This window comes from Crocuta crocuta, unplaced genomic scaffold, assembly GCF_008692635.1.
Source record: "Crocuta crocuta isolate KB4526 unplaced genomic scaffold, BGI_CrCroc_1.0 scaffold267, whole genome shotgun sequence".
NCBI lineage: Eukaryota > Metazoa > Chordata > Mammalia > Carnivora > Hyaenidae > Crocuta > Crocuta crocuta.
Genome location: NW_027531899.1, coordinates 2208643 through 2224129, shown reverse-complemented (window position 1 = coordinate 2224129; position 15487 = coordinate 2208643). Strand labels below are relative to the sequence as shown.

General features: G+C 51.7%; 1 protein-coding gene across 1 annotated transcript in view; it reads left to right on the top strand.

Annotated features, from left to right (window-relative positions):
* SIPA1L3 (signal induced proliferation associated 1 like 3) overlaps nucleotides 1-15487 on the top strand; it is a 249360-nt gene that overhangs the window by 137428 nt on the left and 96445 nt on the right. The window contains exon 3 of the mRNA XM_077773636.1: nucleotides 14138-15480. Coding sequence (XP_077629762.1) covers nucleotides 14446-15480 — 1035 coding nt within the window. The 5' untranslated portion in view covers nucleotides 14138-14445. The remainder of the gene's footprint in view (nucleotides 1-14137; nucleotides 15481-15487) is intronic.

The window sequence follows — 15487 nt, the reverse complement described above, 5'->3', positions numbered from 1 at the left end:
TTTTGCCCCTTGTTTTTTTTTTTTTTTTTTTTTTTAATCTTGGCCAATTCCTTAGTTTCTATCCCTTCCAGCAGTTGCTGGGAACTTGGAATATGGGAGGGAGTTAGGAGGGGCCAGGCAGAGGCCGCCTGACCTGGGACACATCGTCAGTGGTGAGTTACCGTGGGATTGTGACTCCAGGGCCAGGAATGTGCAGGGCTATGGCCACCTGTGTGTGCACACATGTGAGAGACAGACACACACACATAGAGGGACACGGACAGATGTGAACAGGGACACAAACGGGATAGCAATCCCGAGAGATGGGGTACAGAGGTAGATAGAGACAGGGACACAGAAATGGGAGACCAGTTGGCTAGTTAACTGGCTGTTGGCTTGCTGGTTGGTTGGGTAACTGGATGATTGGTTGGTTAGTTGCTTATCTGATTGACTAGCTAGTTGCTTATCTGGCCAGGTGTCTGACTGGTTGGTTTTGATTTTTCTTTTCTTTTTAATGGACTCAGAAAATACTTGTGGAGGACTCCCCTGATCCAAGCACAGCTTTGGATCTGGGGAAAGAGCAGCAAACAGTGGCTACAGACATTTGGGGGTCTGACCACTGCTCCCCACCCCTCCCCCCACGAGGGGGCTGTGAGTACAGCCGCCTAGTTGTTGTTATTGTTGTTTGTAAAATCCTGAGTGAGGATGCATGTGTGCTTATATGCCGTTACTATGGGGAGTGCACCTTTGGGGGGTCGTCTTGGGCTCCCGTGGCTGTGCGGCAGGAGGTGGCCTGCTAATCCTCTCTGGTGTGTGTGGGGGCCAGGATTTGATCCCAGGATGAGCCTCACTGCTGTCTGAAAACCACTCAAGGAAGGAGAGCAGGCATTTATTGAGGCCCGTCCTGCTCACTCTCCCTGCTTTTTGGAGATGACTGTGGTTATGGTGGCTGTAGTCACCCAGGGGGTTCCAGCCCCACCTCTGCCTTTTACCTCAGTGGGTGATCTGGAACAGGTAACTTGCCCCCACTGAGTCTCCGTGTTCCCTTCAGCAGATTGGGGAGAACAGCAGGGCCCTCCCCCGGGTGCTGCGTGGGCTGAGAGGGGCCACCACCGTGACATGTAGCTTTGGGAACTGGACACTGGAGCAGGCCTCCAGTCTCGGCTCCTGATGGCAGAAGTGCCCATTTTTGCTCTTTCCTTTGACGACTGGTCTTTCATGCAGAGTGGTCCTGAGAGGTCACAGGGCAGACCCTGGAGTCAGCCAGACCCAGGTCCAGACCCCTGTTCCTTCTCTCATTCTCTTTGTGATCTTGGGCAAGCACTGTCTCCTCTCAAAGCTCAGTTTCCCAATTTTGAAATAGCGGTGACGAGAGCACTGCCTCAGTGGACCATTAGGAGACGAGTTCAGTGCTTTGTGGAAGGTGCTCCACGCCGGCTAGGGACTGACCCTCAGCAGCCCCCACGGTCGGGGCAGGTAAAGTGATTACTGCTGGCAGATGGTGCCCCCCTGGACAGCAAGGTTCACTCCCCTCCCCTCCCCCGACAGGGAGCCTTTCTGTTTCTGTCTAACCCCCCCTCTCAAATCTCCTCAGGTAAGAAGCAGAGCCTGAGATGCCCCCAGCCGGCCCCCTAAGAGCAAGATGGAAAGAGCAGGGCTTTAACAGATGTTCTCTGACAAGGATTCCCTGGCTGTATTTAATCAAGATTGTCAAATATTGATTTAATCTCCGAGCCCAACAGATGTGATCTTAGCAGGTTTCGGGGGCAATTAGCTGGGATTAGTTCTCAAGTCAGGCTCCATGCTGACAAGACACCATCTTCTAAAGAAGGCTCAGCCTGGTCACAGGAGTGAGCCCATTGGGGGACATACTAAACATTTAACCACCACCCCAACCTGGGCAGCGACAGCTGTGGGAGCGGACCCTGAAGCATCGCCCCACACAGTGATGGGGGGACCCTCGGGGCTCTAGGCAGCAGCTGTTTACCAGAAAGCTTCAGAATCATAATAAATGTCACGGCTACACCAGTGCATGTGGCTTGTCAACGGGCCTGGCTAGACCCAGTGGGATCCCTGTAGGCACGTCCGGCCGCTCGGAGCAGTGGTTGTCCCCCTGCTTAAGTCTCCCCAGAAGGTCTTCCCCGACCCCAAGCCCCTCATCCAGCCTGCAGCCAGAGCAGCTCTGTCACGTCATCTCAGAGCACACACTTGGCTGCAGCTCCTGGCCGGGCCTGGTGTCCGTGCCTGGTGCTCATGCCCATGCTCCAGGGGGCATCCTTTTCTAACTTCGCATTTCAGAGTCTCATTTGAAGTGAGTAGGACGATGCCCAGAATTGGAACAAGATGTTTAATCCACATGCCTTCAGGGGAGGTGGTGACGCCCTTGCCTATTGCCTAACCCACCCGACCCCACAGGGACTCAGAAGGGGCACCTCCCCCACGAGTCTGGCTCTGGGCCCCCAGGAAGGAGGGGCTTGCCTAGCTTCTTGTTCAAGGCAGGCCACCCCAGGCTACCTGGCTCCTGAGCCCAGAGCAGCCAGGGCCCCTGCCAAGGCCACATTTGGTTCTGTTTGAACCAAACAGATTTTCTTTTTATTGTTCTTAAGTAAACTGTTAACAGCTAATACTTGTATATCCCCGTGTGCCAGGAATATTCTGTCTCTACGTTCATTAACTCATAACTTCCCTAAGAGTTAAGTCCTATTATTTTTTTTTTTTTACAAATAGTTTATTGTCAAATTAGTTTCCACATAACACTCAGTGCTCATCCCCACAAGTGTCGAGTTAAGTCCTATTATTATCTCCGTTTTACAGATGGGAAAACTGAGATGTAGAGAGGCTAAGTGGTGTGCCCAAGGTCTAGGTAATTAAGTGACAGAGCTGGGAATTGAACCTGAGTAGTCTTTGCTTCTAACCACTGAGCTACAGCCGCCATATTAGGAAATCTCCCAAGATCTGATAATAAGTAAGGAAAGCAACTGTGAAGGCTGTTTATTGTTTTAATTCATCTCTCTATATAAGCATGTAATTATACAAGCATTCAACCTACATCACTTCAACCGTTCTAGTTAGCAAACTAAAACAAAGAAGGTGACATTGCAGTTTAAGGATTTAAGTACAGCCTCTGTTTCACCAAAGGGGCATGTGGACACAAGATGGGGTGCCCCTTCCTTCCCTCAGTGGGTCTGGGTGCGAGCAGCCTGCAGGACAAGGAGGAATCTCCACTGGGAGTTTTCAGACTCATGGGCCCTAGAGGCAAGGCTGACGCGGGGCTGGGGCTCAACTGTGGAGGTGGTACCTCTCTATCTGTTCTGACTCTGCATCCTGTACAGTCCTGGCTTTTCGGGGCATGGCTTTCCCCCTGCCCATGTTTCTCCTCACATGCTCACTTCCAAAACTGGAAATTTAAAGCCTGAGCCAATCGTACCCCGTGCACTTGTAAGCCTTTCCTTGTAGACACAGAGAAAAAGGTCTGGAAGAAAGCATGCAAACCTCTCTCCGGAATGTGGGTTCGGGACAGGGCCTCTTAGGGGAGCCTGAAGAAAGCCTTGACTTACATACTTATACGAATTCAAGCACAGGCATGTAGAATTTTTTAAAAAGTTATCCTTTTATCTCCACGCTGGTTTTACTCCTTAGAAGTAACCACTGTTAACAGTTTGGTGGGTGTCCCCCTAGGTCCTTTCCTTTATATACATTTATGTTCTCTCTCTCTCTCTCTGTAATGAAATCCACCCCCTTTTGTTTAAGCCCTATTATTTTGTTTGGTTTTATTCTGCAATTTGCCTCTTTCTCTCCACCAAGTACACAATAGAGAAGAAACTCTGAAGCTAGATTGCCTGGGTTCAAATCCAAGTGAAACTGCTTTCCTGCTGAGTAATCTTGGGCAGGTTACTCAACCTCTCTGGACTCAGTTGCATTGGCTCTAAAATAAGGATGGTGTGGGGCGCTTGGGTGGCTCAGTAAGTTTAGCATCTGACTTCGGCTCAGGTCATGATCTCGCAGTTCTTGGGTTCAAGCCCTGCTGTGGGCTCTGTGCTGACAGCTCAGAACCTGGAGCCTGCTTCAGATTCTGTGTCTCCCTCTTTCTCTGACCCTCTCCCACTTGCGCCCTGCCGCTCTCTCTCACAAAAATAAACATTTAAATTTTTTTCTTTTAATGAGGTTGGTGACAGCCCCTCCCTCACAGGGTTTCATGAGGATTGAAGGAGTTAATGTGTGTAAAGCACATAGCCTGGTACACGGTGAGCACTCCTCTAAGCATGTACGAACTATACTCATTCACTCTGGGCCAAGTGGGCATCTTGCAGCACGCAGGACACCTGGCGCTACCTCTGCTTCACTATTTATTACAGCTGCATTGTGTCCTGGAGTTGGGCCACCCAGGAGCCTTTAACCCATCCGCTGCCAACGGGCTTTTAGGCTGCTCCCACCTCTTCCATATTACAGCAGTGCGGTGGTGTGAATACCCCAGCAGTGAAACCACCGTGCACCTGTCTTCCGGCATGCACTGGTGTGAATATCTGAGGCACAGATTCCTAGAAATGAATTGCTGGATTAAAATAAAATAGTGTGTTGGGGCACCCGGGTGGCTCAGTCAGTTAAGTGTCAGACTTCGGCTCAGGTCATGATTTCGTAGTTTGTGAGTTCAAACCCCGCATCAGGCTCTGTGCTGACAGCTTGGAACCTGGAGTCCACTTCAGATTCAGTGTCTCCCTCTCTCTCTGCCCGTCCTGTGCTCACGCTTTGTCTCTCCGTCTATCAAAACTAAATAAACATTTAAAAAAACTTTTTTAATAAAATAATGTGCACACCTGAAACTTCAGCTCATAATTACAATTCATCCCCTTACTCTCTCAGAGAAGGGGGAGAATCTCTTTTGATTTACACACATTCGAAGGGAACAGGCCTGTCAGGAACTCAAGACTCTGGGGACCGCCACTAGTTTGAGTGTAATGACTGTAAGATTTAAATTAGAAACACCAATTCTCTGGGTTCTTTGACCTTAAGTAGGAAAGTGCAAGTTTTCACGGTGTGAAAAAAAGTTAAAAAAATACGTATTTGGTGTTCTGTCTCCAGTTCCTGGCCCCTAGAGCTTCTAAAACCCTTGGAATTTTCTGAGTGGTTTGGGTAATAGGGGCCTCTTTTGTTCTTTAGAATAAGCCCCTTTCAACCATACCTGAGTTTATGCTAATGAGGTGGTTCTTGGTGGACTCCTAGATAGCTTCTGGATGGGGGCTGGTTGCCAGGGAAACCAACCTTGTGATTTGAGGGTTGGAACGTTCAGCCCCACCCCCCTGACCTCTGGGGAGGGGAGAGGGGGGAAGGGCTGGAGATTGCATCAGTTCCCGATGATCAAGTGATTTAATCAATCGTGCCCACAGGGCGCGGCCTCCATGAAACCCTAAACAACAGAGTTCAGAGAGCTTCTAGGTTGGTGAGCGCATCCACAGGCCGGGAGGGTGGTGCACCCCAAATTCCATGGCAACAGAGGCTCCTGCACTCGAGACCCTTTGGGACTTCTTGAATATCCCTTCGTGTGACTGTTCATTTCTGTCTTTTATAATAAACCAGTAATAGTAAAGTGTTACAGTTCTGTGAGCTGTTAGAGCAGAACCTGAGGAGGGGGTTGTGGGAGCCCCAGTTTGTAACCAAGTCAGTCAGACATGTGGGTAACCTAGGGACCCCCCACCCCACTGGTGATTAGCATCTGAGGTGGGGGGGGCGTCTGGTAGAATTGACCCCTTAACCTGTGGGGTCTGTGCTAACTCCAGATAGTGTCAGGGTTGAATTAAATTGTAGGACACCCACTGGGGTCTGCAGAGAACTGGAGAGTTGGTTGGTGCGGAAGAGCCACACATCTGGTGTCAGAAGCACCAAGAGTAAAAAACAGATCAGAGTAGTACCTGGGGCTCTGGAGGGTGGCGGCTGCTGATGGAGCAGTCCCTGCCTCAAGGCTTCCTAATGAGACGTGGAGAAGTTCCATCCCATCCTTTTTGTTTGCTCCTGGGGGAGCTCCACAGTGGGCCTGTGCATGCTTAGGTTTCCATTAAAGTGGAGGAAGACCTGGAGGGAGAAAACAGATTCTTAACCTGAAGTCTCCTGAGCTGTTGCTGACTTTCTAGAGTTTTTGTCCTTATGAATTGGTTTTGAAGATAATTTGCATCATTTATGTATCCACACAACACGCTCATTTGGGCCGCCATGTCTTTTATTTGGAGCACTGTGGCAAAGGTGTGGAAGCCAAACTGACAAGGTTTGGGGCCCCGCTGCCCCACCTGCCTACCAGCTGTGCAACTCAGCCACGTGACCTTTGTTTGCCTCATCTGTAAAATGGGCATGCTAGAAGTCTCTGCTTTGTAAAGTTATCACAACACCTGTTAATGCACGCCAAGTATGTGTTAACCTTACTCTTACTACTGTCACCACTACATCATCGTCCCTACCCTGCCTGTGCATCAAGAACCCATGTGGCAGACCTAGCCCACTGCAGACTCAGAGCTGCTCAGAGTCTGAAGGAGGACCAAAGGTACTCAGAGGCTTCAAGATCCAGTGGGCTAACTCCGATAGTCCTGGGTATGTGCAGACCCTGGAAACTAAGTACAGGGAAGATGGGGAGGATTGTGTCTGTGGAATGGTAGGAAGCTACGTAAAAAAAAAAGACAGGGTAGGCTAGCAGCACTGGGGGTCAAGGGGTGTGCACAAGGCTTCCCAGAGCAGCGGTCCCCTGAAGTACCCACCGCAGTGGTCACCAGTGCCCTTCAGACCAAAAATCACATCATACATGACCGTCTCAGCATCCCACACCTCGGACCACCTGCCCCCTAGACCACACCCACTGCTGGGACCACACCTGCTCTCCTGCTTGCCGGCTGCATTCGCAGCAGATCAGGGCTTGGTGTCAGCGCTCCTTTCCTTGCTCTCTGCTCCTTCCCCGGTTCTCAGCGCTGGCTGCATATGAGAATCAGCTGCAGAGCTTTTAGGAGGCTCTCAGGCCTGGTCCCCACCCCAGACCAGCTGATTCAGACTCTCTAGGGGTGGAGTGTGGACACCTATATTTTTACAAAGCTCCTCTGGTGCCTCTAATGGACAGTGGGGGTGAGCACTGGTGTCTTGACAAGCCCACAGGGCCTTATGCACTGGCCACTCCCAGCTTTCCTGCCCGCCCGTGCATGTCAGCGTCGCTCATCAGCATACCCCTCTCTTCCGGTCACATGGCACCCCACCACAAGCCCTCCCGTTGGGAGTAGCCCCCAGCCCCACCCTGTCACAACGTTGTGTCCCTTTAAACTGCTGACCACCCTTTGAAGTTACCTTGTTTTCTGTCTTTGTTTACTTCTCTGGCTTCCCTCTCCTGGAAGTAAGTTCATGAGAGGCGGGTGTGTGGTCCTGCTCAGGGCTGTATCTTCTTCAGCACCTACAACAGTAGCACATAGTAGGTGCTTGAGAAGCGTGTTGAATAAATGAATGCATGTTAGGTACTTGGTGTTTGCAAAATGAATGAATGAGTTATACATGCCTGGTCAGTGTTCAATAAAAAGAATAAGGTTTTAGTGCTTTTTCTTTTTTGACTGAATAAACTTTTTGGACTAAATGATTTGTAAGAATGTGATAGGTGTTGGTCATATAAATAAGCTGCAAGGACTAGTTCTTACTGGACGAATGAACAACTAGTACGTGCCCAGAAACTACTGAATTGCCAGGTGCATGCAGTGGGGTCATCGTTCCCCCTGAGCCTCTGAGAGTAACCCTCAGACTTGGGCCCATGACCCTGAAGTGTCCAGAGCTCTTAGGTCCCGCTGAGTCCCCATTGCAGTGCCTGCATCCCATTTCCGTGAAGAGGTAACCCCTGGAGCAGACGGGGGCACCCTTGGACGCAGAGGGCTGCCTAGGAAGGAGACCTTGGATACCTACCTCCTCCCCAATCCAAAGGCCCGTGAAGGGGCAGCATGCACACGCACGCACGCACACACATGCACATACACACTCCACACATTACTTTCAGCTTCCTGAACACTCTTCTTCCCGGGGGCAGACATGATGCTGGGTCACCAAGCAAACACCACCTACCCTTAGGTCACAAACCCTGACAGAGCCAGTGCTATTCCTGGTCTGAATGAGGGTATTTATTCTTTAGTGGATATTTCTTAATGACCTACTGTGTGTCCGGCCTGTGCTGGAGAGGCAGGCAGTAATACTCTCCCATTTCAGTGTGTCACAAACCTTACGTACGGCAAACATTTAATTACGTGGTAAATTATGTATACACACTGAGGCAGGTAACCCCAAAGAGAAATGCTCTGTAAGAGTGCTCTGAGCACTCAGGTTGGGGATTGAACAAAGTTCGTGAGAAGGAAAAGTTATGTGGAACAAGTGATATTTGTCCTGAGTCTTGAGAAAGAACTATCTAGGTAAGGGAAAGGGCAACGGAATGGCACATGCAAAGGCCCAGAGGCCTCTGCCAGAGGCCTATGGCAGAGAAGCCATAGGTAAGTGGAACTGAAAGACCCTGTGGCTGGGGCTCCCAGAGCAAGGAGAAGAGGAAAGGAGCCTTGGGGGCTGAGGTGAGGATTTTGAATTTTATCCTAAGATTTGAATTTATACTAAGGTTGAAATATAAATATGAGTCCTGAGATTGCTCTGCCTGCTGCGTGGGAAAGGGCACCTACAGGAGCGGGAGCAGAAGGAGAGGTAACGGTGAGGCTATGGTCTGCAGTCACCCAGCTCAGACCAGGGTGAGAGAGCTGCCATGGGAGAGTCAGCAGGGCACAGAGTAATGGATTGAGAATGTGAAGGGAGTTCCCAGCTGGAGGCCTTGGATGGAAGGAGGTGCCTTCCCCTGAGATGTGGAAGAAGCAGATAGCATCCCTGCTCTGACAGATACTCTGCCACACCGCTCTGTCGACACCAGTCTTCCGTGTGTGACTTGATTTGACCAGTGAGAGGTGAGAGAAGTGATATGTGTCATTCCTGAGCAGGAACTCTTGCATAGTTCAGCCATGCCCCTTACCCGTGAAACTGGCCGGGTCTCATGTAACTGCTACTCTGTCAACTGGGAGTAGAGCTGGCATGAGAAGGCCCTTGGCCCGCCCGTGTTGGACATGCAGTATGAACAAGAAACAAACCTCCGTTGGGCAAACCCCTAGAAGATGGGGTTCTCTGTTACTATGGCATAACCTAGCCTACTCTGACTGTTCTGAGAAGGAACGAGTTTTGTGGATGGGGAAAAATCAAGGGTTCGTGTTGGGAATGTTCAGTTTACAGTGCGTGTGACATATATATGTGGTGATGTCAAGTAAGCAGGTGGCTACCCAAGTCTGGAGCAGTTGGATCTGGAGATATTTTGCCCCACGTCACCAGTGAGGAAACAGAGAATTGGAAGTCCAGGACTTTGCCCACTGGGCAACCGGAAGGGCTCGTGCTTGAATTTAGGACTGCCCGCCCGACTTGAGGGATGAAGCTTCTGGATCAGTCCCAACTCTGCCACCTCGTGGCCACCTGGCCTTGGGCACATTACTTAATCTGTTCACTTCAGTTTCCTTATGTTAAGATGGAGATAATACCTACTTCATAGGGTTGTGGTATTAAGAGAGGTGACAAATGTATAGTGCTTAGTGAAGGATCTGGACTCTAGAAAGGTCACATTCGTGGTAGCTCCCAGATCTGCCCCCTTAACTTTCAGCCCCTTTCACAAATGATTCTTCTTTCTTCCCTCATGGTCACAAGATGCCTGCAGTGATTCCATCCTTCATATCCTCTCAGACTCCTGGTGAGAGGGTAAAGCACAGCCTTCAGCCCTCGGACTCTTGGCAGCCATGTCGCTGGGTCTCACTGGTTTTGATCAGGTTACATGGTCAAGAAGGAGCCCCTCCTCTAGTCCATCGGGTGGGAGTCAGAGAACGCAGGTTCCCAAAGGGAAATCTGGGCTGTTTTTGGAAAATGGGTTTTCTGGGGAAACAAACCAAGTGTCTACCACTGGAGAGCTTGTGTTTTTCCCTTCTGCTCTGCCCTGGGAGGTTCTGTAGACATTGTGGCTCCTTCACAGAAGAGCAAGGCCCTTCAGAGCCAGAGCATTGAGGCCACTTGTCTGTTGTTCCAGCCTCCAAGTTTTAGGAGCTTGATAAGGGAGCACCCTCTCAGCTTAGACTTCCCCAGCTTCACAAGTGACAGTCTGGGAGCATTTACACAGATTCACTGTTAGCTGCCTGCTCTTCCAACAGACCATGACATTTTTAGGGAGCCAGCATGGCCCCTAAAAAAGCCAGAGGTAAGTCCTCACTGGCCCATGGGCAATCAGGATGATCCCAGATTCTTGGCTTTCCCCACTTTCCTTGCTCCTAGAATGGCCATATGTGACCACATTCTGGCCAATTAGACATATAAGAAAGTCTGTGGAGGTAGGAGGAATGTTCTGGCAAACATTCTCCTTCCTGATGAGGGTCAGATGGGTAAGAAGAACAGTCTTCCATCATCCCTTGCTTACCCCTTGCCCATGGTTCAGTAAGAAGTGTGGGTGTGGCTGCCAGCTTGCCACTCTGAGGTCAAAAGCCAAAGATGTAAGCACACTGAAGGAAAGCAGGATTTGATGGGGTGGAGGAAGAGAAAGTGCCTGGCATCATTCCAGTGTCCCAAGAGTGGAGCCGCCATATCGGGCCTGTCACATGAGATAACGAAGTATCTTCCTTGCCCGAGCCACCACTGGATGGTATTCTGTTACTTGCAGCCAAATGCATCCCTACCCGACTCTTCCACTGCCACGTGCTTCTCGTCATGCCGCCGTCCCCAGCTGCCGTCCTTGTACACAGCAGTGGGTATTAATCAAGGTCCTCCCATGCCAGCAGCAGAAGCCACGGTTGACAATCTTGGGCAGAAGCAGAATTTATTAGGGGCTTACAGATCACCAGGAGGCCAGAGGACAGGCATAGAAAACAGGCAGGAACCAAGGAGTACTGGAGAGAAGGAACTTGTGCAGACAGGTGCAGAAGAGAACGCTCCGCCGCCGAGCCCGCCCCTGGCTGTGCTTCTGTGGTTGTGGGGAGGGAGAAGATACATGAAGGGAGGAACCGTAGCAATACTAGTGGCCAGGAGATAGGTGGTCTTCTCCCCCCTCTCCAGACTGAGTCACGGGTTCAGTAACCAGTCCGAGGCGTACCACGAGCCGAACCCAGACAGTCTGGCCCTCGTAACGGGGGTTCCCTATCAGAAAGATGAGCATATTCTTAGGAGGGGAGAGCTTGACAGCAGGCAGCTGGAAAGGGACCGGTGTGCACCCGTCCCTGAATCCCAGAGAGGCTGCGGGTATCACTCAGCCTTCCGAGCATCACCGGGAGACTCGGCTACACCTGCTCCAGCTAGAAAGACACCAGGGCCTCAGGAACATCTGTGTGTTTTCACAGGAGGGAGCAAAAACAGATTGGGGGTTTCTGACTGAGCTGGAAACAAAATGCCATCAGCAAAGCCCATCTGTCGGGAGGTGGTTGCATAAGCAGGTCGGGGTCACGTCTGGGCCACTGGTTTTCCCAGCCAACCCGAATGTGGCCTCAAAGGACTAATCTGCCATGCTCTGCCAGGCTGACCCAGGGGTGAGGCTGCGCTGCCAAGCACAAGAAGTGCCCCTGGCCAGGGGCACCTGGATCGGTAGGTTAAGCATTCAGCTCTTGATTGCGGCTCAGGTCATGATCTCTCAGTTCATGAGTTCAAGCCCTTCATTGGGATCTTACACTGACAGTGCAGAGCCTGCTTGGGCTTCTCTCTCTCTGCCCCTCCCCTGCTTTCAGGTGCTCTCTCTCAAGGTAAGTAATCTTAAAAAAAAAAAAAAGTGCCCCTACCAACTGAGGGAGGGGGCTGGGAGTGGGGGTAAAACGATCTAGTTCCCCTTCCCAGAGACAATCACAGTTTCTTGAAAATTCTTATAGAGGTCTTCTCTGCATGGTAGTTTGTTGTTGTTGCTGCTGTTATTTTTGTTTTTCAAACTGGGAGAAGTTGCACACAATTCAAGATTTCTGGTTTCTGGATTTAAAGATCCAGTGATCCAGGGGTGCCTGGATGGCTCAGTCAGTTAAGCATCCAACTTTGGCTCAGGTCCTGATCTCACCATTCCCAAGTTCAAGCCCCACGTTGCACTGGGCTCTGCAGACAGCTCAGAGCCTGGAGCCTGTTTCAGATTCTGTGTCTCCTTCACTCTCTCTGCCCCTCCCCCAATCTCTCCCACCCCTTTCTCTCTCTCAGAAATAAACATTTAAAAAAATTTAAAAATCCAGTGATCTGGCATCCACATTCCTGCAAAGCTTGGTCCCCATAGCTGAGGCCCACCTGCCTCTTTAGAAGNTCAGGTATGCTCCATTGGGGGCTAAGAAGAGGGGTAAACTCTTGCTCCTGACTCCTCCCCCCACCCCTTCTGGTTCTCACTTTCTCAGGTGCTACAGGCTTGCCCCTCTTGCTTCATGAATAATCTGCTTCATGTTTCCTCCTAGGTCTCTGCCAACTCACTCCATACCTCCGGGAATGGGTTAGGAAGTGCCCTGTGCACGCGTGTGTGTGCGTGCACGCGCGCGCACACACACACACACACACACACACACACAGCCTTCCCTTCCTCAGAAAGCACCGCTGTTGTTGGTAGGCTTCCCTTCGTAGGGAAGGCTTCACTGAAGAGTTGACATGCAAGGGAGCCAGCCTGTGAAGAACCAGGGAAGGATGTCCAGATGTCCTGGGTGGGGTCTGATATGTCAACACAACAGAAGAGAGGGCCAGTGTGATGGGATCTAAGTCAGGGATGGGGAGAGGCATTGGGGAGGCTGGCAGGGACCAGAGCTTGTGGGGCTTGTGGGCGAGCAGATGAATTTGGATTTTACTCTAATTCAGTAAGGAGCCCCTGGGGAGATTTCGGCAAAGAAGTGACAGGAGCTGATTTACTGGCTCATGGTATCTATTAATCACGTACTGTTCCAGAGACTTCCCCTCCCCCAAACCTACCAGTGCTCGTGGTGACTCATCTGTCATTTCTGGTCAGGTAGACAGCAGGACAGATAGACAGAAGTCCAGCCTCTACCTGCAGTACTCACAGCGGGTGGAGGAATGTGTTTAATGACACCACAAGGGACAAGTCAGCCAGATCCTGAAAGTGGGGAACTCCACGGGTTGCATGACCTCATTCCTTCCACAAGTAAATAGCGTCAAGATAAAGGTGATGGGGGTGCGGGAGACAGTATAGAAGAGACTTAAGAACTATTATCTGCCAAATCAGGGTAGGGATCTTGTTTGGATCCTGCTTTAAACAAACCAACTCTAAAAGACACCTTTCAGACACTGGGGGAAATGCAGTACAGATACGAGGTATTATGTGATACTAAAGAATTCTTGTTAATCTAGATGGGTGTGATGAGAGTAGTTTGGCTAATTTTCTAAAGACTTAACTACTAGGGGTGGCTCAGTCAGTTAAGCATCCAACTCTTGATTTTGACTCAGGTCATGATCTCACGGTGAGATCAAGCCCCTCATCAGGCTCTGCACTGACAGAGCAGAGCCTGCTTAGGATTCTGTCTCCCTCTCTCTTTGCCCCTCCCTGGTTTGCAAGCAAGTGTGATGCTCACTCTCTCTCTCTCAAAATAAATAAACATTTTAAAAAATAAGATAAAGGCTTTAACTGTTAGATATAGAAGTTTAAATATTTATAGGTGATATTAGCTGATACCTGAGACATACTCTAAAATATGTCCAAAAAAAAGTACAGGAGTCGGTGGGTAGATGAAACAGGAATGAGAATAGTTAGTGGTTGTTGAAGCTTGGTCGGGTGCTCTTCTGCTTTGGGTATATTTTTAAAAATATTTTGCTTATTTTGAGAGAGAGAGAGCGTGTGCACACAAGTTGGGGAGGGGCAGAGAGTGGGGAGAGTGAGAATCTTTAGCAGGCTCTGCCCTGTCAGTGCAGAGCCGAATGTGGGGCTCAAACTCACCAACCATGAGATCATGACCTGAGCCGAAATCAAGAGTCAGACGCCTAACCGACTGAGCCCCCCAAGCACCACTGCTTCGGGTATGTTTGAAAATTTCTCTAATGGAAAGGTTTTTTAAATGAGTATAAAGCTCTGTCACACAAAAAAGTCTTTCTCTGGGAACAGTAACATCACATCTCACCTTTGTGTTCTCTCCTTTTTCAGCATGGCAGGGAAGATAGCCCTGCAGCCTGCCGGCCCTCGCCCACATCTACTGCTTGCTCTGTCCTGCTGAGCTGTTCAGTCTGGAGACCTTAGGACAGCACCTGCCTCCCGAGGTTGTCCAGGCTCAGTTGTCCACAGCGATGGTGGAGAACTGGACTCCACAGGCTCACAACCTTCCGGTCAGGTTTCAGGGGCCAGCATCCTTCATCCTGGGACTGGCGGCCCTAAACAATGGCTGAGGGCCAGGGGACCCCCTAAAGTTACTCGGCAGCTCACGGGAGCCAGCAGCACTCCAGTGCGTGTGGACTATGACCACCTATCGGCCCATTCCCAATGATGGTGTGGATCTGGCAGCCAGTTGTGGGGCCAGGGGGGCCGATGGCCTCCCCGGGCCGCACACGGGGGACTATGCTCCCATGGGATTCTGGGTCCAGAACGGCGGCATGCCCCAGCCCGTTGGTGAGAGCCCAGTCAGCGCCACCACCCGCCCCAGTCCCACCACCCCTGCAGTGCCCAAGATGGGTGTGCGCGCAAGAGTGGCCGACTGGCCGCCCAAGCGGGACGCTCTGAGAGAGCAGAACAACCCAAGCCCCTCACAGGACGCAGATGGCACGAAGGCCACAAAGGTGGCCCATTCCATGAGGAGCGTACAGAACGGACAGCCCCCCGTCAGCACCCCGGCTTCCTCGGGGCCCAAAGCCTTCCACAGACTCTCCAGGAGAAGGTCCAAAGATGTGGAATTCCAGGACGGGTGGCCCCGGTCCCCCGGTAGGGCCTTCCTCCCCCTGCGGCACCGCAGCAGCAGCGAGATCACCCTCAGCGAATGTGACGCGGAGGACACGGGGGAGCCGCGGGGGCCCCGGCACACAGGGGCCCTGCCCCTCTTCCGGGAGTACGGGAGCACGTCCTCCATCGACGTGCAGGGCGTGCCCGAGCAGAGCTTCTTTGACATTCTCAACGAGTTCCGCAGCGAACAGCCGGAGGCCGCGGGCCCCCAGCACCTCAGAGAGCTGCTGCAGGCCGACCCCGGGCCCCACGTCCCGGGGGGCGGCGGGGGCGGCGCCAAGGGGGACCCCCGCAACGGGCATCCCTCCAAGGACGGCCTCCTGGCGCTCCAGCCAGCCAAGGAGAAGGAGAAGGCCCGGAAGAAGCCGGCGCGCGGCCTGGGCGGCGGGGACGCGGCCGACTCGTCCATCTTCCGGAAGCTGAGGAGCGGGAAGGCGGACGGCGAGGGGGGCCGGGCCCCGGGGGAGGCCGAGGAGGGCCGGAGCCCCCCGGAGGCCAGCCGCCCGTGGGTCTGCCAGAAGAGCTTCGCCCACTTTGACGTGCAGAGCATGCTGTTCGCTCTCA